The 22,565-nt window shown below is 40.2% G+C and overlaps 1 protein-coding gene across 1 annotated transcript in view; it reads right to left on the bottom strand.

Annotated features, from left to right (window-relative positions):
- Abi3bp (ABI family member 3 binding protein) overlaps window positions 1-22,205 on the bottom strand; it is a 205,739-nt gene extending 183,534 nt beyond the window's left edge. Inside the window, 1 exon segment of the mRNA XM_051150061.1 lies at window positions 22,010-22,205. Within this exon segment, the coding sequence (XP_051006018.1) occupies window positions 22,010-22,088 (79 nt within the window). The 5' untranslated portion in view covers window positions 22,089-22,205.
- Window positions 22,206-22,565: the final 360 nt, after the last annotated feature.

Raw genomic sequence — 22,565 nt, 5'->3', positions numbered from 1 at the left:
GGTATAGAGTTAAAACTTATCTGATTCTTTCCTATTAAACAGTTAAGAGTAAATAAATACATAGATAAATAAATAAATCCAAAATGTTGACACTGCAAATTTCCAGAAAAATGTATAGAACAATCTATAGGATCTTCATATTTTTCTATTTAGAAAATGGTATAGCCACTTGGGAAAAGTTTGACATTTCCCTTAAGGTTGACCATTTGCTTAATATATAACAAAACACTTCCTACCATAGGTATTTACTCAAGAAAAATAAAATATTGCTTGGCACAAACACCCATGAGTAGATATTTAGAGGCCTTTTCTTTATTTTTGCTTAATGCAAGAAACAACCCAAATAATCCATCCACCATTGGGGAGGTAACCACAAAATCAACTAAATACCTATGACTACATGAGCATATTAAAAGCTCTGAAAAGAAGTGAAAAATAGATAAAAAAGAGCTACTTACTACACATTTCTTTAAGGGCAGAAATTAGAGCAGTGCTTCCTAGGGGACATGGTGAAGAACAATTACTGAGCAGAGTGCACAGTGGAATGTTCTAGAAGCCTTCAGTGGCTTACATCTTATTAACGGTGACATGCTAAAAATGTGCTCAGATTGGATGGAGCAGTCAGGCAGTGAAAGCAGAAACAAGACACCGTTAATGTTTGTTTACATTTGGGAAGATGAAGAAAAGCCATTTCACTTATTTTTTTCACACTAACGAACAATGTGAGTATTTACTAATCCACTGACAGTAATGCTGAAATGAGGCCTGTTTAGCTGCAGGGCGCAACATGGAATGACAGGCCTAGTTTGGTCAGCCAGGTCTGACCAAGGTGCTGTTTGATCCTTGGCTTGCTAGGAGACCACAGGTAAGACGAAGGCATTCACCTGTTATGTAAGATGTTAGTCATTTTTAATCTGCTAATCTGAAGATTATTTAATACTTATTCATGCATTAATAATACTATGTAGAATTTCTTTTAAGACAATGTTTTACTTACCTAGTCTTAGAAAAAGATAGGGGAAAAAATAAGGATATTGGAAAAATTGAAGCTGTTTACATTTAAATGTAAATAAAAGCCTTTCATCATTTGGAGACTTCTCCTATTTTTGTTATACTCAACTTTAGATAACAAAATCAGAGCTTAAGCACCAAGCCTTAAGAAACATTATGGGGGAAGGGTTGAGGACAGGGAAAGATAAGCCTGCTAGAATGAAGGGGAGACAGGAAAAGGACTACACAATAGTTGACCTCATCACATTGCGACTTTTCTAGTGGTACCTGCCCAAGGGGACAATGCTTTGAGACAGGACTCAAAGCTTTTGCTCTACTGAATTGTTTCCTTTGTCGATGGCATCCTTCATAGACTCTGTTTCAAAGCCTGAATGTTTTGCTTGCTTAATTAGGTTTGTTTATTGAGTGTGGATAAAGGCGTGGTTAGGAAATGAGCTGTTTTCACTGCTAACACAGCCTTTCCTTGGCAACCCTGATAAGAGCCTTAGAGAAGGCCAAATCCAAGACACCCAGAAGCAGAGCAAAAGCCAAAAATCACATGAGCCTTGCAATTCCCTGGATCCTAAATACATTAGTGTAAAATACTCCTTGGGATCCAGACTGAGATTTTGTTTTGCATAAAAACATCCCCCCCTTATTAACAAGGGCTTTGCTGTGGTACAGTCTTACTAACTGCCAAGAGTCTGCTATTTCTTTGTAACCATTTGATTAAAGTGCTGTCTTTGAAAGAATCAAGTGTAGATGACTTATGCAGTAATGGCATCCATTAATGAAGCCCATTGTAGGTAGAGGAACAGGAAGTATACAGTGTTCTGGGGGAGCCCTGATTGACAAGACACACTTCCTGTGTTCTCCAAATCTATTCACAGTTACTATGTTTAGAATTTAGCTTTTAGTTACTCTAGTTTATTGCCAGGAAACTTTGTTCACCCACTCATACATATTCTCTAGGAAGCTTTTTAAAAAATAAAATATTTGTGAAGTGTCACTGAAAGATTACAGAATTACAAAAAGGCCTCGTTCAAACCTTTTAAACTCTCCCATGAAAAATATGCCCCCTTATCTTTGTACACAGTTTAGTATTATTTATTCCTCAGATGTAGCTATTATGGCATTGTATTCTCATGTATATCTTGTCACCCTTTTACTAGGCTATAAACTATACTGACATAGTGTCTATTTTTTAATCTTTGTGTGAATGAGTGTGTGTCCATGTTCATGTGTGTATGGGTACATATGTGTAGAGGAAGGATAAACACACACATATAAAGATCAGAATGTCACTCCTCGGGATTCTTATACCTTGTGTGTTGTTGTCGGCTGGTTGGTTTGGTTTGGTTTGGTTGAAGGGGTTGTCTGACCTAGAGTTCATCAAGTAGGTTAGGATGGCTGCTCAAGAAGCCCCGAGAATCCACCTACCTCTACTGGCCCATCACTAAGATCATAAGCACACACCCTCATGTTTTTGTTTTACATGTTTTTTGTTTTGTTTTACATTGGTTATAGAGATTGAGCTCAAGCCTTCATTCTTGGAAGGTATAGCGGATTGAATAAGAATGGCCCCAGACACCAGCCAAGGACAATACTGGAGGTAAACTTTAAACCCCTTCCCAGATCTAGCCAATGGTCAGAATATTCTCCACAGTTGAGTGGAGAGTGTGATACGACTTTCTCACGTACTCTGGTGCCTCACATTTGACCATGTCCCCTGGAGGGGGAGACCTGGTGGCACTCAGAGGAAGGACAGCAAGTAGCCAAGAAGAGACTTGATACCCTATGAGAATATATAGGGGATGTAATCCTCCTCAGGAACAGTCATAGGGGAGGGGAATAATGGGAAAATGGGGGGGGGGAGGAATGGGAGGATACAAGGGATGGGATAAACATTGAGATGTAATAAGAATAAATTAATTTAAAAAAAAAAAAAAAAAAAGAATGGCCCCAGAAGTCCACAGGGAGAATGGTTTTATTGGAGTAGGTGTGGCTTTGTCAGAGGAAATGTGTCACTAGGGTGTGGGCTTTGAGTTCTCAGAAGCTCAAACCAGCCCTAGTGGCTCACTGTTTATTTTCTGCTGCTTGGCTAACCTGATGTAGAACTCTCAGCTACCTCTCCATCACTATGTCTGCCTGCATGCTGCCATGCTTCCAGCCGTGATAATAGATGAAACCTCTGAACTGTAAGCCAGCCCAAGTTAAATGTTTTCCTTTACGAAAGTTGTTATAGTCATGGTGTCTCTTCACAGCAATAAAATCCTAACTAAAACTGAAGGCAAGAACATTACTAAATGAGCTTTCTTTTGTTTTTGTTTTTGTTTAAGATTTATTTACTGTGTATACAGTGTGCTCCCTGTATGTATACCTGCATGCCAGAGAGGGCGCCAGATCATATTATAGATGGTTATGAGCCACCATGTGGTTGCTGAGAATTGAACTCAGGACCTTTGAAAGAACAGACAGCGCTCTTAACCTCTGAGCCATCTCTCCAGCCCATGAGCCATCTTTTGAAACCTTTGGTTTTTCTTCTTTGTATCTGCAGTCTTCAAAACATGTTTATAAAGTGACTTTTATAAGAGATAAGAAGTTTTCAGTGCCTATCCTAGTGATACAATTACACTAAAAATGAACTTGACCTTGGAGTCAAAGGCCAAGGAATTGAGAGTTGGATCTGAATCAAGTTTGTCCATGGAGACCTATTTGTTCCTCAAAGGGAATTAGGGGATGTAGGTCAACCAGAGGGCGGATCCTAGAGCCTGCTCTCTGTAAGCTATCTTGGGCACAGGTTGACTCTCTTAAGTGTTAGCAGAACCACTGAAGATCCACACCCTTAGCCTCAGGCCTGTCCTGAAATGGCCTCTGGAGTAAAGGACAGACCATTTGTGAAAGCATCAGAAGACAGTCTTTACTCTGATCTAACCATCAAATGTTTCCATGGATTTTTTTAAAGCAATGTTTGTTTGTGTATTTTTCCAATTCACTCCTTGAGCAACAGTTATGCTTAGTATTTTGTGGTCTTCAAAAAGGTAATTGTTGTAAATATTCTCCTCCAAATTTATTCCTACATATCTTTTACCCATAAGTAAGGCTATATTTCCAAAAAATAAAGATATTTGTACATATTTATCATTATATTTTCTTATTAATCTTTCTTTTATAGTTTCATATGTGTGTATAATGTATCCTAATCATTCTCTTCCCTCCCTCCCATCCCTATCAACCCCACCTCCTCCCTATCAGTCCCTTTCCAAGTTAATGACTTTTGTGTTAGTTTATGGTCGTACATTTAGCATAATTAGAACCATCTGTATGAGCACTGGATTGCTCACTGTATGAGCACTAGCCACTGAAGCTTGGTGAGGTCACCACTGACTATACAACTGAAAGCAATGGCTCTCTCTTTTCCTGACTCTATCACTGACAAATAGTTAACAGTGAGAAGTGAGATACCCCTAGATCCGCCTCCACCTATGCCTGCATGTTGAGCCCATTATAACATAGGCTTAATGCAAGTGCAGTAAATTTATGATTGTGATAGCTATCTCTTGCCCAGAAGACACTATTTCACAGCTGTTCTCCCTATTTTCTGCCCTTACATTCTTTCTGCCTCCTTTTCTGCAATATTTCCTTAGAGCAGCAGTTCTCAGCCTGTGTATCAAGACCGCATTGGGGGTCACATATCAGATATTTACATTATTATTTATAACTTGCAAAATTACAGCTATGAAGTATCAATGAAATAATTTTATCCTTAGGGGCCAGCACAACATGAAGAATCACAGCATTAGGAAGGCTGAGAAGCACTGACTTAGAGGGAACTGCGGAAATACATTGTTTATGGCTAAGTACTCAGCCGTCACTTATTCTTGTCATTTTGTGCAGCCGTGAGTCTCTGAATTCAATGCTGTTCACTGGAGAGAGAAGCTTCCTGACTCATTGTACTTTCATTTCATTTAAATAGGCCATTTAGATATTTTAAAGTGGATTGGACATGGTGGCACGCACCTCTAAGCCCAGTACTCAGGAAGCAAAAGCAAGTGGATGTCTGATTTCAGAGCCACCCAGGTCTACATAGTGAGTTCCAGGACAGCCAGAGCTACATGAGAGATTCTGTCTCATATTTTAAAGGCACGAATATGATCACTATATAGTTTCCTATTTCTACATAATAAATTAACCCAAAGCAAAGTATCTTGAATGACCATAAGTATTTATTTCTATGGAGCAAAAACTAGGAAGAAGGCTGACTATGCCATGTGCTGTTGTAGCTCAGAATCACTCCTGAAGTTGTATTAACATGTTAACCAAGATTGTAGTCATCTAAAGGACTGACTGAGGTTGGGAGACTCATTTACAAGATGGGTCACTCTTATAGGTGGTAAGTGTATACTCGATGTAGGCATGAAGTCTCATTTACCCCCAATACTTGGCTAACTCCACAGCACTGCAACTGTATTTCATGACACGGCAAGTCACCTTCTCCATATTGGATGATCCAAGAGTGTAAAAGAGGTTACATTTCAATGTTTCTTATAACCTAGCCTCAGAGGTCACACATCTTCATTGCTTTATTCTAGTAGACTCTCTATCTAAGATTATATAAAATGAAAATAACAGAGGATCATCTTGGACATTAACTTTCCTCACTGAAATTGTTTGCAGCACATCAAAATCAATTACCCAAAATAAGCTGTGTTCACATCTTACAAAATTTGTTATAACTTTCTTATAAAATTTGAAAATTTTCATGAACTCTCATTGTACATAGTCAATGCACATCACTTGCTTGGCCCATCCTAGTGCTCTGCATTAAAATGTCCTGAATTTCCATTAGCCCTTAGACGTTTTGAGAAGCAACACCAGAATGTACAGAAACCCAAGTCACTACTGTACACACAGGAATAGATTCCCTACAGCAAAGGAAAGACATTCTAATTTTTAAGCTAAATGTGATGCCTTTATCTCACAAATGTAATAGGTAAATGTCCAATATTAGCTTACGATCTACCTAACAATCTATGATGGTCAAAAATATAAAAATAATATTTTACTTTATGTATCAAATTCATCTTTAATTTGACAATTTCATTTCTCTTCATTGACCTAGTGGAGTAACTGGTCCGTGTTTTATAATGGAGAGATATATAACTTCCCAGAAGGCTGAGAGAGGAGTTGTTTAATAGCCTGGTGACAATTGCACTATCTGTACGACCAAGACCACACCAGATCCTCCCCCAGACCCTTAAGGTGCCACACGTCATCTACAGAACCCATCTTTATGGGAGAGGTCATGTGTACTTTACAAAGAGTTTAGCTGTACTAACTGTAAAGCCTTAAGCTTTATTGTGCACCTAGGATTGAGTGAATTATCAAAGCAGGCAACTTTTTTCGAATTGTACTGTACATAATAAATATGTCGAAAATAAATTGCCCCTCATCAGACTCTTGAAGTCTGAACAACACTCTGACGGTGTAGGTGGTCACAGAGACTCCCCACAACTTAGCATGAAGATTACCAGAAGAACTCAGGGCCTGCTGAGTACAGTGAAACTAGGCTCCAGACAAGGTAGAACTTTGCATATTTTCTAGATTCATAAGTCTGTGGTTTTCAAATATGGTCCTAGCATCAGCAGCGCATACATCACTGGAGAATTTGTAAGCAATAAAAACTCTCCAAAAGACCCCAGCTCAGATCCGCTGACTGAGTCTCTGGGGCTGAGCCCTAGTATTATATATTGTAATAACACCTGCAGGATTCTGAGGCCTAATGTAGAGCCCCTTGTTCCAATATACAGTGCGCATACCTTATCTGAAATGTTTGGGACAAAATGTGTTTTCAATGTTTGAATTTGTTTTGGGTTGGAGGAATATTTGCACACACTTAATGATGTCTTGAGGGTGGAACCCAAGTCTAAACATCAAATTCCTTTGTATTTCATAGTATACCTTATAGACTTAGCTTCAAGAGACATTTTCACCATACTTCTGGTATACCTGCATTTTGACTGTGACCTGTCACTTGAAATCGGGTGACAATTTTCCTCCTGTGGTATCCATATTGGTAGAATAAAAATTTTGGTTTTGGAAGCATTTTGGGTTATGTATATTGGTCCTGAATGTGTGAAACATTATCTCCAGATTTGCTAAAAAGCTGCATTTATATATAATGCAACTTATAAGGTTCTTTCTTAAATTAAAAATATTTATTTTTACTTTTAATTATGTGTGTAGCATGTGCACATGTGTGCAGATGCCCAGGGAGGCCTGAAACCAGAAGTGTCAGAGTCTTCTGGAGTTATAGAAGGTGATTATGAGCCACTCAATATGGGAAGTGAACCCAAGTCCTCTGTAAAATTAGTACTTACGCTTAACCACTGAGATACCTCCCTTTATGAGGTTATTTTTACTGCATCCATCTAATAATCTTCCACAAGCAAGCCTTGATGATGTGTAAAGGATACAAATACCATTAATGAGGAGTAAGCAGGAGAAAGACTGGAGACTAGGTTCGCACTGGGATCTGTGGTTTTTGTTAGTGCTGGCGGTATTTGGTTTGTGTTTTTGTTTTCAGTGTGACATTTTAACAACATAGGAAGGTCCCTGGGGAGAATATCCCTAAAATATCTCTGCTCTGCACATGCTTATCCTCTAATGCCTTTTAAATTATTTTGTGATTTACAGGAAGTTTATTTGGTGTTCATTTCTGTGGTTTCTTTGTGGCCTGTGAACCCCCAGCTATGACAAGGAATGTTTCAAATGCATGTTTCTGGGACACCACAAAAGCCCTTGCAGAGGACACTTGAGCCGCGGAGTGTGATGGCTTTGGGAAACACCACAGTAAATACTCATCATAATTTCCTGACATGAGTGAAAACAGATGTTTGCACTGAGTGCCCGACTAAGAAATATTATATAATACAATTCAGCTGGCGCGGCTAGGGGATTATACAACTAAATACGTGGTTTTTATAAACATTCAAGAGGACTGCCTGAAAATATTTGAAAAAGCACTGACATGTTGGTGACAAGACAAAAATGGAGTTTCTTGCCAAAGGTATGTGAGAAAATAATGTTGGCTAACTTATATTATGAATAATCTTACTTCTCTAAGTGAATCATGGTTGGTTTTATTACCTTTGGTGTTTAATTTTTATTGTCGAGTTGACAGGATTTAAAATCACCCAGCAAGCATGTCTGTGAGGCCCTTTCCAGGGAGTTTAACTAAGAAGTGAAGACACATCCTGAAGGTGGTTAGCACCATCCCATGCACTGGAGTCCTAGACTGAATAAAAATGTGCAAACAAGGAGAGCACCAGCTTCTGGCACATTGTGCTTCCTAACTATGGATGCAATGGGTCCAGAAGGCCCAACTCCTGTGGCCACAACTTAACCCATTCTTGCCACTGGGTTTTCCCTGCCATGATAAAATGCACTGCAAACGGCAAGCCAGAGCAAACCTTTTCTTCCTTGTTTTGACTTTGTCAAGTATGTTGTCATAGAAAGAGAAAAATAACTAAACGCATTAGCCCTTCAATACCAATGTCAATATTTAAATTTAAGTTGCTATTCTCAAAACAGTATATTTTTAAAAATCACTATCTTCAGTGAAAGACTAAAGGAAAAAATGTTTAATCACACTCAATATGTTTGTGAAAAATGTAATGCTTGTTGGACTTTCAGCTGTTTCTTATTTTTATCACAGGGAAAAATGGAATAACCTAGCATAGGGCTGACATGTGCCATGGCACACTCGTCTGGCTCCACAAACCTAATTCACAGTCATCTCCTTGTATCCACTGGGGATTGGTTCCAGAACCTGTCACAGATATTAAAATTCATGCATATGCAAATCCCATTATAAAATGGTGTAGAATTTATACATAACCCATTTGTATCTTTCTGTAAACTTTAAACCATTCCAGTACTATGTATGATACCTAATGTCAGGCAACTCTGTCATATAGTGATTATATGCACGGTCTAGGGAATTTTGCAATAAAAGAATCTGTAATTATTCAGTACAAATACACTTTCTCTTTCAAATATACCTGATTGACCATTAGTTGATGGTTTAGAAATAGAACATGCAGGGATGGCTATATGATTTTTTAAAAATATTTATTCTTAATATGGGTTAAAGTTGAAAAAATTGTAGTGTTTGAATATAGAAGGTCTAGCCCAGGCTCATGTGTTAGAACATATCGTCACCGTTTGATGGTACAGTTTGAAGAGGCTATACAATCTTTGGAAAGTAGAGTCTGGCTGACAGAAGTGATTCACTAGAGGGTTGGCCGTCACGGCTATACCCTTTGCCACTTCCAGCCCAAACTCTCTGTTGCCTGGTCCATTGAGAGTCATGAAGACTCGGCCAAATTCTACGTTGCCAGGGAACACTACCATTCTTTCTTCTTGACAATGAATGGATGGTACTTTCTGGAACCAGGAGCCAAAATGAACCCTTCATCCTGTAAGTTATTTACTTCAGGTGTCTTTGTTTCACCAACAAGAAAATAACTGGTAACAAAGCCTAAAAGCCAACAAACCCTGTAAAGGCACCAGGGAAGGCACAATGGCTAGTCTTTCAGAGACAAGCATTGGAAGTTGCAAAGACAGGAAGAAAAGAAGGAGAGCCATTGTAAACAAAGTAAGAGAAAAATTTCGAAAGTACCTGTTGAGTGCAGGCCAAGGAAACAATGAGACAGAGATATGAAGATCAAAGAGAGATCCTTGTCATGTTGAAATACAATTAAAGGCCCACAACTCTGGTCTAGCTGCCAATGCAAGGATCACATTTCCCGGGAACATTCTACATAGAAACACCATTTTGTGAAAACGTTGGTTGCAAGTCAAACAAAGAGGAACATGCTATTTGAACTTAAGGTATAACTCACTGAGTAACTGGAAAACAACAGTTCTCTGCAAGTTTTTCAAAAATATTAAACCACAACTGCAGTAGAGCAAATAGAAAAACCTTTAAAATTTGTAAAAGAAAAAAATTTTAAAAATTGACACTATAAAGTCTGGCTTTTGTCATTATGTACTAATCCTTCTTAGTAGGGCATCATGTCTTACACTAGATTCAATATCTCATAAGAATAAACTATCAAGTAAAGATACAGTTATAGCTTATGTTGCGTGATAGACACAGAGCTCATCGGGATCATCATGTACATGGTTGGTTGATTTTTTTTTTTTTAGTTTGTTTGTTTGTTGCATGATACTTAATGCTAAGACAAATGAGCCAGAAAGTATTTTCTACTTCTTAGAGCTCTTAGCATGACCTAGAAACAGTCTCCCTCCCTAACAAGACAGAGTGTACAATGCCTTCCAAGAAGATGACGTTTGGTGCATTCCAAATGGATGGAAAGTCCGCTGTGGAGAGAGCACACGCTAAAGTGGAAACCCAGAAAATCCTCTCAGGATGTTTATAGGAACAGGAATAGGCAGGGGGAAAGATGGAGGCTGGAGATGTAGGGAAAAGAAGAAATGGGAACAGCAACAACAAGGATGGGCAGAAAATGAATTCCGGGAGGCAAATCATCAGGCTGTGACCAAGCACCTCAACCAGACGAGCAGTACCAGGCATCCCGGGAAAAGCAAGGCCACACACTAGCTTACATCCCATGGATATGTGCAAGAAAAAAACTGACCAAGGACCATGACTTGTTCTCCAAGGTCTTTCAGAGTAAGAGTTCAACGTCCTCAGAGCTGAACCTTCCAAACCCTCACAGTCAGAGATGGATGAGCAAAATATCAAAAGGCTGATGCGCAAAGTTATATTCAAATTCTCTGCAGAGCCTTGGACCTACTCCCCAGGTCCTGTCTCTGTGTGGGATTGCTATATATCATAGGCCCAAGGATTCCTTTCTCTCAGCATCTTTTCAAGAAGCACCTAAGCCATGGACTCCTGTGTAGATCTCCCTCTGACAAAGTGGGAATGGAGTTCTCAGAAAGGTACCTGGTTTCAAGGTTCTTTCCTACATGAAACACAAAATGCTCCCTGTAAACCCATCTGCTAAAGCCCAAGTCCCCAGATGGGGGAGGTATTTTGAGATGGTGGGGACTGGCTGGAGGTTGTAGCTACTGAGTATAGATCCTAGTGTCTCTGGTTCTCTCCTGTGTCCCGCTCTCTGTTTCTTTTTGGAAGTTAGATGAAGAACTGACATCAGATCCATATTCCTACCACCATGATGCTCCACTCAAGCACATGGGCAAAGCAACCTTGGAACGAACCTCCATAAATGTTCTTACGTTGTCTTCTTATGGATTTTGGTCACAGCTGTGAAAAAATTACTAATTCACAGACTTAAAAATGTAACTATCAAAGCCCTACATGGTGACACATGGGTTTTATCCCAGCACTTGGGAGGATGAGACAGGCAGAGCTCCATGGACTGGTCTACATAGACTGCCAGGTCACCCAAGGCTTCCTAATGAGTTTCTGTCTCAAAGGGGGGGAGGGGAAGAGCAAAATTATCAGGGGCTGAGATGACGACTAAGTTGGTAAAGTGATTGCTATGTAAGCATAAAGACCTGAGTTCAAATCCTCAGCACGTATGTAAAAGCCTGGCATGATGGCACATGTTTATAATACCAGTGCTGGGAAGGCAGAAATACATGAATTCCTGTAGCTCACTGGTCTGGTCAGCTTTGCCAATTGGAGAGATCCGGATTCAATGAAAGACCTTGTGTCAAATAAATATAGGTGAAAAACAATGAGGAAGACACCTGATATCAACTTCTAAAACCACCTCCATAAACACACATACACACACACACATGCACACACACACACACACACACACTGCAAAGCAACTATCAAAACAGTCATTAAAGTCATCCTAATATTTACTGGCAAAAGCAAAATAGCATATTATTCATGCTCTCTTTTCAGAGAGAAAATATCTTATTTACTTCTGTTATTTACCCACTAACCTATAATGCTAATTTCTTTAAACATTTATCCTTCCAGTTCATAACAAACTACAGAATAGAGTAAACTTCAGTGGAGCAGCTTGCACAGTATTCCAAGTCCAGTGAAACTATGAGCATTTAGGGAAGAATTTAGTGACAGCACAGTCACCAGAGTGTCTGGAGAGGATGACCCAGATGAGGAATGCAGGGCTTGAGGCTTGCACCATCTGATGCTTTCTCCTGAACAATCTGGCTAGGAATGGCTTAACTCCATCCAGGAAACTGGAAAGAGAGCGTCCTACACCACTGACAGCCTATTTGGAACAGGACTGAATTCCAGAGTTTCTGCCAACGAAACTTTGGCAGCCATCCCAACTCTTTCCTTAAAGGGCAGGCTCCGAAACTCTCAGAGAATGGAGACCTGTTAGGTCTTGCCCCACCCCACATGCCGTGTGCACGGTGGATGCTCGACAGGACCATGGGATACTGGCAAAATCTCTTAAAAGCTAATAAAATGGGAAAACCAAGGGGCAATATTTAAGGAGGAAGGACACCTGAAGCCACCTTGTCTATACTTTGGTAGCAAAGCTTGGGGTCCAAGGTTCTACCAGGATTCCTTCTCCCATTCAGGGGAGACCCACCATTGTATTTACAAGACACACACACACACACACACACACACACACACACACATGCATTTGAAAGATGTATTAGATCATAAAGCATTCTACCTGGTAGAAACTTTTTTTTTTCCTGGTAGAAACTTTATTCTTGATCTAAAGGAGAAAAATAAAAACAAGTTAGCTCATATACTCTGGCCTGGTAGGAAGAGAGATGAAGTACACACTAACTTCACACCATATATTGCATCTACTGAGTCGATGGGGCACCTTGTTTCTCTTAACATACTGCAAGAAGTCGTATTTGACTATATGTCAGAGCTAGAGGATTTCTGTATAGGACAGCACAGTGGAATGGATTGACCCTGGAAATGTCAATTACTTAAGGAGAATTTTTAAAAATTAAAAAAATTCCAGGTGCAGTGGTGCATGTCTGTAATCCCAGCACTAGGGGAGGAGAGACAGGCAGACTTCTATGAGTTCAAGACCAGCATGGTCTACAAAGCAAGTCTAGGACAGCAAGGGCTACACAGAGAAACCCTGTTTCAGGAAAAAAAAAAAAAAAAAACACAAGCACCAGTCACTCCAGTTAGGGTGAAGGCAGGCTGATGGCTGAGATCTACTGCCCAAAAGCCAAATGTCAGGTACAATGAGAGACCATGTTTCAAAGGACTAAGGGACTAAAGTGGGGGGGGGGGGGAGTGTGTGAAAGACCAGAAGACCTGGCATCTTCTTCTGGCCTCTGCATGCCCTGCACACATATGTGCATATACCACACACAGTCCAATCACATACATACATACACATTTGAGCACGCGAGCATCCATAATTTAAATACCAACAGTTTCCTATACAGTATTTTTGTGACCAAATTTTTAAAGATGCATTTACTTGTTTAATGTGTGTGTCTGTCTGTCTGTCTGTCTGTCTGTCTGTCTGTCTGTCTGTCTCTCTGTCTGTCCATGGAAATTTAGGTGTTCCACGTGTGTACAGGAGCCTGTGAAGGCCAGCGGAGGGTGTCAGATCTCCTGGAGCCAGGATTTCTGGCAGTTGAGAGCTACCAAGTATTTGCTGGGAAACAAACCTGAGTGTTCTGCAAGCTCCATAGGTGCTTTTAATTACAGAGCCAGCCACGCTGCTCCAGCCAAATGTTCCTAAATAGAGCCGGTGTCAAACTCCTTGAGACAGGAAATGTGTTACTCATATTTTTTAACTTAATATGATTTGAAAAGTATTAACTAGGTGACAAAATTAAATTTATATTCAGTCCGGAAGAACACGGTCACAGTTTCTCTGCCCCAGCTTCTGAGGGTTTTTTTTTCTGACAAAAGTATGTGTTTTATCCATAAGGTAATAAGACACCACATAGGCTTTATGAAAATAGAGTCACACCTAGGTGTCAATGCTAAAAGAAAACAAAAAGTGTGCCTCAAGTTTAAGCATTGTCTTATACAGCTGATAAGGATGTGTGAACTCTTTCTAAAACAATGCCATAAGATCCTGAACTAAAGCAACAAAAAGTGATAGTCACTTTTAAACATATAGAAATTAACACTTAACCAACAAAATAATTTGCATGCAACTTTTAACTTCTACACCTTACATTCCCAGAACAATTTATCAAGCACATACACAGGCAACTCTCTGAGGTGCTACTACTGGTCAGCAGTCCTCAATCATAGCCAAATCATCCAAGAAATGCTTTTAAAACCTCTTAAGCCATACTAATTAAATAGTAACTGCGGAGGAGACAGCGCCTTCCCGGTAGAATTGATTACCTTCGGTTTTACTCATGGATGGCCAAGACTGCCTTGGCACAGGAAAACTATTAATTAAGCCACAGTTACCGCTAATGTTAATTTCTAATCTGACCAGGAGGTGCTTGGGACGAGTGGTTTCCTTCTGATTTCCTACTGGGTGGGCCTCAGATGTATAGTCCTTGACAGGAAAGTGACAACAAGGTGTTATGAATGTGTCTCCTTTCACCTCCGTTTTAGAGTTCCCCAGGACAAACAGTATCAGACTTCATTGTTTATAAAGTGCCCAGAGGACCTCAAATCCTGGCTTAGTGCCAAGTGTCTCAAAGTATCATGCCAACCACTGGGGGTATGTGTCAAGGTTTTATTAGATGGGAAAATGTGGGGACGCTGAGGCAGTCTTATGATGGAAAAAAATTTAGCAGGAAACCCAAGCAAACATGAAGAACTATGGAGGGACTCTTGACTGTCTTTCTCCCCACAGGACTCTTTGATCTAGGACACTGGGGGCACCCTTGCCTGCCATGTGCCTTCTATGACTCACTCCAGCACAAAAAACCACACACAAAGGGAGGAAAATCACACAGTGTGTTCACATTAGACTACCCGCAAACAACCTAATATTAAACATCATACTTTCTGATATGAAATGTTCCAGTGCTTTGCTAAGAATATTTTCTTGGTGCAATCCAGATTTTACTTTGTGTGGTGAGAACAAATATAATTGTTTTATTAAAACTAAAAGGGCTCTGAACAAAGGTCCTTTGGTTTGGTTTTGTTTTTTTTCCAAGTTCTTTCTATAAGATCCAGTAATAAAGCATACATTCTTCTGCCAGGCACAAATTTAACTTAACTGTATGGTAATTTCTTTGCTTACTCTCAAAGGTACCGCACAAACATCTCAGAAGCCTGTAATTATGGCGACTATATGGCAAGTTCATAAGTGTGGTCTGCTTAATATTTGTCTTATAAGAAGTTCATTGGGAAAAGCACTTTGGGGGGGGGGTGCTTTGTATGTCTCTCCACACAGACCAAGGAATCTAGGCATTAACTGGACTCTTTCAAACAGAAAATAAGGTTCACGTTGGACACTCTCGCTTTTCTAAGACCCTTATGCCAGATCTCAAGGATTGCTGAGAATTAACTACAGCCATATAGGGAGGTTAACTGGCAGCCCGCCTGTGAAGCATCTGCCACCAGTGGCTGAACTCTGGGAAGTCGATGGAGTGTCAATGCTCAAACCAGCATGGTCCCTGGAGTTAAGTTTCCTAGATTCACAGTTTCACTGTATGACATAGGGACACACAACAGTCTTTTGAGCATTTACAGTGGGTTGATTGTAAGTTAACCCAAGTAGTATAACTGCTTCTAACCACTGAGTTGCTTCTAAGCAAAAGCACACAGCAAACTTCAGACATTTACTTCTGTAACTATTCATGTGTTTGACGCCCTGACTGCACTGTTCACGGTATGTGGCCAAAGAAAAGAGGCCAGTACATCCAAGCACTAAGGTGACTTCCGTTCCATAACGACTGAGAGAGATCCTCACTCCAGAGACCCTCCATGTACTTAATCCTTTCAACCATGTGACCTTAAAAGCAGACTCTTCCCCAGGCAAGCCCTCTGATAAAATCCAGTTCTAGAACCTTCATTGCAGCCTCACGTAAGACCTTGAGTGAGAGAATTCCCACTAAGACAGAAACTTTGCAACAGTCAATGTGTTTTCTTGAGCTGCCCAATTTCATGGAAACTTTTAGACCATAGTAGATGATATACCATTGAAGTTAAAGTATTTCATAGCTAAGAGGATAATTTATATAAACGCAGCATTACTCATCATGCTAGGTAACAATTTGGTTACAAATTTAATGTTATTTTAATAAAATCTATGTACCAAAACCATTGATTTTCTATTTTATACTTAGCACTTGCCTTTCGTAGCTGATGCTATTTATTTTAACTTATTATGCTTGTTAGAAGACAAATTTTCGTTTTTATTTTAGTAGTCTAGTAGTCTCTTGTATTAGATTATCTTAGTTTTACGTTTTACACTTAGTTTCAGATCACTCTTATCAAGTTCTCCTCTTTCTTCGGCATCTACTTTTATCAGTGCCAATTAGAGAATGGACAAACAGAATTCTTTCAACCACTGGTGACCCAGATAGCACCACTGGGTGGGTCATGTGACCTCAGTGGCTCGCCTTTCATTAGGTACTCCACCTCTGCCCTAGACAAACCTTTTGGGAGTCACTAACCTATAACATAGCCCAATAGAGCAATCCATTAAATGTGTGACTAATCAAGATCAGCAAAAATTTAATATAAAACATTGGTTCCTAAACTTAGGCTCAACTGCACTGTATTTGATTATTTGCTCATTCCCAAAATATAGTTTGTAAAGCATAGCTGGTCTCATTAATTTTTTTTTCTAGACGTTCAATAATTAGTACTTGAATAAATAAACACAACAAGAAATCATTAGAACTAGAACTACAAACATTTAGAATTATAAAAACCATAAGAATAAACTTTCTGTAGTTTTACAACCTTTTTTCAATGTATCATTTCTTCCTATGTACTCTTTAATACTATCCCAGTAATATACAAACACATTATTTTAACAAAATCAGCCCTTAGATGGCATTGGTGGCATTCCTTTAATCCCAGGACTCAGGAGGCAGAGGAAGACAGATATCTGAGTTCGAGACTAGCCTGGTCTACAGAGCATGTTCCAGGACAGCCAGGCTACAGAGAGAGACCCTGTTTTGAAAAACAGAAAATAAACATAAGAAAGAAAAATAAAATAAAATCAGCCCTCCACTCATTAGGTGTTAACCTTCTCATTTTCCTACTGCCTTGCAAATATCACCTGTCCCTTGCAGAGGCAGCCTGGGCTTTTTGAGTGACACATTCTTTTATTGCATTCTTTTGTTCAGAAAGGCTCTATGGGAAGTGAGAGCCAGCCCCAAGGTGAGTGGCTGGAAAATGCACAGAAGACTATGAAAGAGGGTGCCCTCGCATCTCACACAGAATCTTCCTTCCTCCCAATGATGCCTGTCTCTCAGCCCTATCCTCGGTGTCTTCTAGAATACCTGAGTCCTCCAGTGTGGACTGAGTCCTTCAGGCTGTTCTTAAAGCTCAGGGGCTTCCTACAAAAGGAGGCAGCTCTCGCCGCACTGGAATTACCTCTCACTCTCACCAACCCTGCTAACCTGTCAGCTACCGGAAGACAAGCGCCATGCTCAGCCATGCCTCTTGTCTTCTCAGCGTCCATGCTCTGGGCATAGCATGTCGCTTTTTACTTGAACTAATTAGTGTATCTTCACAGGGGCCAGGGAGTTGATACTCTGTTGAAGTTAAGGCTAGGGACTTTTACTTCTCTGGATAAATGACTTGGAGCAAATTATTGAGACAACTGGAGGCATAATTCTGCTATATTATAAATTAAGAGTAATAAGATGCCTGCTTCATACAGGCCTTAGTATTTAGAGTTCCTGCATCAAAAATGTGCAACACTAAATTACCACATTGCTCACTCAAAAAAACACTATCTTTGAAAATAATATGTAGCAGTTAATAGCCCTGGTGGTTATTGTAATTTATCTGTCCATTTAAAAAAAGATTTCATGCCAAAACTAGAAAAAATAAATAATAAAAAATTTTTTAAAAGATTTCATTTTTTACTGAGAGAGAGAGAGAGAGAGAGAGAGAGAGAGAGAGAGAGAGAGAGAGATTGTCTATGAATATGTGTGCTGGTGCCCACGGAGGCCCAAAGAAGGCTTTGGGTCTTCTAGAGCTAGCATTTTAAGGTGTTGCTGCTGCTGTTGTTGTTTTATTTTTAAAGACTTACTTTATTATTTATACAGCGCTCTGCTTGCATGTACACCTCACACCAGAAGAGGGCACAAAATCTCATTACAGATGGTTGTGCGCCACCATGTGGTAGCTGGGAATTGAATTCAGGACCTTTGGAAGAGCAGACAGTGCTCTGAGCCTCTGAGCCATCTCTCCAGCCCCCTCGTTATAAGTGTTGATATGGTAGTTGTGAACGGCTTGCCATGGGTACTGCGAACAAAACTCAACCTCTGCAAAAGCAGGATGTGCTCTTAACTGCTGGGCTAGCGTTCCAGCCTGCCTGTACACATTTTGTCAAGGACTTCTACTCTTTTCCATAAGAACTCAAGGCAAAGTGCCAGTTACTCACTACCTCTGCCACTTCCCCAAGACTCCCATGTCCCACAGTCATGTTATTACATTCATATCTCGAACATTCCTCTCACCCTCCTTCTGCATACTTCAAAAGGAGAGCAACAGACCTGCCCAGTAAAGACAGCACCTTCAGGCTAAATACGACGTCTATGCACAGGAGTTTCAGCAAAGAGGTTTGTCAAGCCTGTGGCATGGCTGTCTTTACACTTTGTCGTCTTCTGTGGTTTTTATTTTAGCACACGTGCCAGGGGAGGAGAAAATTCTATACTGCCAAAATAAAGAGTCCCAGAAGTAGCTGGAGCCCGGGGGCTTCCAACAATGCAAAGCAATCTGCTAAGTCCTCTCTAATGTCTGAGTGTCATAGTTAATTTTCCTCTTCAAAACTAACAAGTTAACAAAATAAAAGAAATAAAATTTGAAAATAAGTTTGAGTAAATTTCACCAGGAGAGACACTGGCATTCCCAGGAGCAGAACAGAGGCTGGTGGAGCAAGGCACAGCCTCCTGTGGATAGTCACGTCCGTCCTGTGGGTCAAGGACAGTCAGGACACAAGGCAATAGATGCCTTCCCCCAGTGTTAGCATATGAACAGTGCTTGGCAGTCTTATCACCTCTGCATCAAGAACATGCCACCTCGCTTGCTATTGCACATGGCTCTTATAGTTTGGACATGAAACCCAAGAGTAAATTGCAAAAGAATATAGTCATTGATTTATAAAGGCAAGAAAAGATACAGTGTTGATAATCTTCACACTTTTAGAAACCAAAATTTTCTAACAACTTACTTTCAGAATAAGATACATGACTAGATATGTACATATTTATATGACATGTAACAAGTGAGTTCTTATAAAATAAATGTTTATATAATAACTATATATATGTATATATAGTTATAATGCAACATACAGAATGGTGGTATGTTTTGGGAAAGGCTGAAAGATGGTTTTAAGGGTATTATAGTCTAATGTCCTCTAGCTGTATGAGGAAGGATACGATTCAAGAGAGAGGTAGTTTTCCTATATATGCAAACCTGATCCCTAAGATAGGTCAGAGGACCTGTTTGCCCAGCAGGAAGCAGGGCTAGTATTTGGTCCTGGCTCTACCATTAACTTGGGAAAGTTACTAAATTTTCCCTATGGTGGCTATTAAGATAGGCCAGTGTTTTCCAAGTATTGGCCTGTGGTGAAGTTTTTAATCAGTCTTTAATAAAATGAGAAGAAGAAAAAAAGATGGACACTGGAGTGACTTATTTGTCTGGCTAAATGCCATTATTTTTTTCAGCTGATGAAAATGGCTTGAGTTGCTGGACAGCAAGCACTTTCCTCTTGCCTTGAGCGTCCTCACAAGGCAAAAGTCAGGTACGACCCCTGTTTAACAGAACCGTGCTATTAAAACCTGCTTGAATTTGTACTGGTCCACAAATGCAAAGCTCTGGGATGGACTATGTTCAGTGGTCATTAATCTCTAGCTCTTAACTTCTATGCTCTTCTTAAATCACAGACCATATTCAACTCTGAAGCAGTAAGGAAGACCCTCCCCCTGCCCGCGCACCTTTCCCCACACGACCTGGCACAGATGGCCTCTGGAAACATACAGCTGTATTTGACTAAAAGGGGAACTATCATGCAAATGGGTTTGGAAAGCAATGGGTTAAAAGGCTGGATACTTTCGTTTTTTTCTTGAGAAATGTTTAGGTCATGTGGAACGGTAACATCTATTGTGGATGCCCCCCCCCCACACACACACACACACACAAAGGTAAGCCTGAAAAGCTCTGAAAGTTATTGAAGGAACGCATCTGCTCCCCCAAACTCCTAATCTATTGTAAGGCATTCTGGAACAGACTTTGACAAAGGTGACCAGCTTAAAGGAATTTCCTCAACAACTTGTAAGAAAAATAAACAAAGAAACTTACCATTTTATTTGTTTTGTAATAGATATAATTTGATGTTTTGTTCAGACTAACCAAAACAGATTGTTAAAACATTACAAAAGAAATCTGCATGCAAAGTCACTGATGGGCAAAAGGCTAGACCAAAGCTTGGTGCCAGGCACTGACAACTAGATACTCTGCTTCATCAGCACAAACACAGGCAACATGTGCCACATAAGTTCTAGATCTAGTGAGTACAACAGGAAAATTGAGGCACTTGGAATTTACCTAAGCGTGGAGCAACCAAATATGTCTGTCATTCTTACACAGTAAATACAAAGCAAAATGGAAACACCCTTCAGTTTTGAAACTGAAAACTACCGCAGGCGCCTTCCAGACAGCAAAGTTGTTAAAAGTTTACATCAGTGTGAACAATTAATTAAGGATTAAGTCACAGTTTATTATGATCAAGGAATGAAACTCATGGTAGGAGAAAAACCTGCTGGTGCTTGGTATTTTCTTTGCATAATCATTAGATCAGAAACGGGGTTTCCTTTGCCTTTTTCTACATTCTCATCCTCATTTGAGCCACTTACTAGCCAAACTCTTTAGCCTTCACATTCCGGATTCAAGTTTCACTTTAGCCCATGTGGGGGGGGGGGGGGGGAAGGATTGCAGACTGAACTCTCCAGAGGGGACACTGACATGTCCTGTCAGCGTTCTGACCCTTAGCTTTTCTTTCGGGCTCGGTTTTGATGAGCCTGCTGCTGTACGTTACCACTAATATTTTCCATCATAACTGTACGGTAAATTTCAGCCTGTTTTTCATAATCCTGCTGACTACAGCAGTCTGCAGCCATAAAAAGCCTCCCCAGACTTAAAGTGCCTCTGCAAAGAGGCAAAAGTGCACACGCTTATATTCACAGACGGGACAAGACCGAAGACTCCCGATTTAGTCCCAGTGAGCTTCAAAGATTGCTTCTACGGTCTAAATTTAGAAAATTTACTTCTCTTTCGATGACTTTTATAAACAAAATACCAGCACTAAAATAACCAATTTAGGCAGGAGGAGGGGGGAGTGTCCTACCCAGCAAATCACGTTCGTTCCCAAACTTCACTGGAGCGTCCTGACGGCTACTTAGCTTTGTACTCACAACTGTTCTCAGGTCTGACCTGGATAGACTCCCTCCGCCCCTACCGCACAGGTAGGCTTTAAACGTACAAAAAAGATCCCAGCTTCCAGAACAAGCAACTCCCAAAGCTTAAGCCACACTGCCTGTTGTCTCTGAGGACAGGGCTGAAAGCACCAAATAACTCCAACAAACTACAATAGCCATTTGTATAATCTGATCTGATAGACAAATGTTGTCATTTGAAGCTACGCCACCTAAGTTCACGTGAACATACCCCCCTTTAGAAGCTGTTAGGAGGAGCTGCAATTGCAAAGTACATAACAGGGGTCCCAGAGAAAATAACACTCAAGTCACCCCTTCACACATATGACCTTTGACCTTCTGCAGAGTAGTTCAGTTCCCCCGTACTGTAAAGCACATCCTATTTCCTATCAACAGCTAAAAACAAGCCTCTCTTAAACTTACTTTTAAAACAGAAAACCCCCCAGCTACTTGCCTTTGGGCAATTTCTGTGCATTTCCCAGAGCAAGAGCAATACTTCCACAGAGAAGCAGACACCCCAGGCTGGAGAGCATGTTGCATTTGCCTGCTCACACGGGGAGTGATGTTGCTGGGTGCCTTGCAACCCTGGAACTGCATTTAAGTGGACGTCCTCCACTGACAGAGGCGGGCGGCTGCGGCTGCACTGAGCACTGCTGTGGGCTTACTCACAGGAGGTGGAGACAAGATGACATCACACCCTTTCCCACACACTCAAAAAAAAAAAAAAAAAAAAATGTAGGCACAACAGCAAAAACATATCATCACATTTCCCTCTGCAACGTTGTAACGGTCTGCCCCTTCTCTTTCACCAATCTGTATTCACAAAAGAATATCTACCCAGGCAACTTTGAAACATTTGATGAACTAATTTAAAGAGGAAAAAGGCATACTTAAACCCACCAAAGCAGTATTGAAATGTTATTAAGAAGAAAATTTTTTTATTAGCCAGGAAACTAATCTAATTGTTCCTTAAAATGGAAGTAAATTCACCAAACTATACTTTAAACTAT

The sequence above is a fragment of the Acomys russatus genome, chromosome 8 (genome assembly GCF_903995435.1).
Source record: "Acomys russatus chromosome 8, mAcoRus1.1, whole genome shotgun sequence".
Lineage (NCBI taxonomy): Eukaryota > Metazoa > Chordata > Mammalia > Rodentia > Muridae > Acomys > Acomys russatus.
Note: the sequence above shows the minus strand (reverse complement) of the source record. Positions and strands in the feature narration are given on the sequence as shown.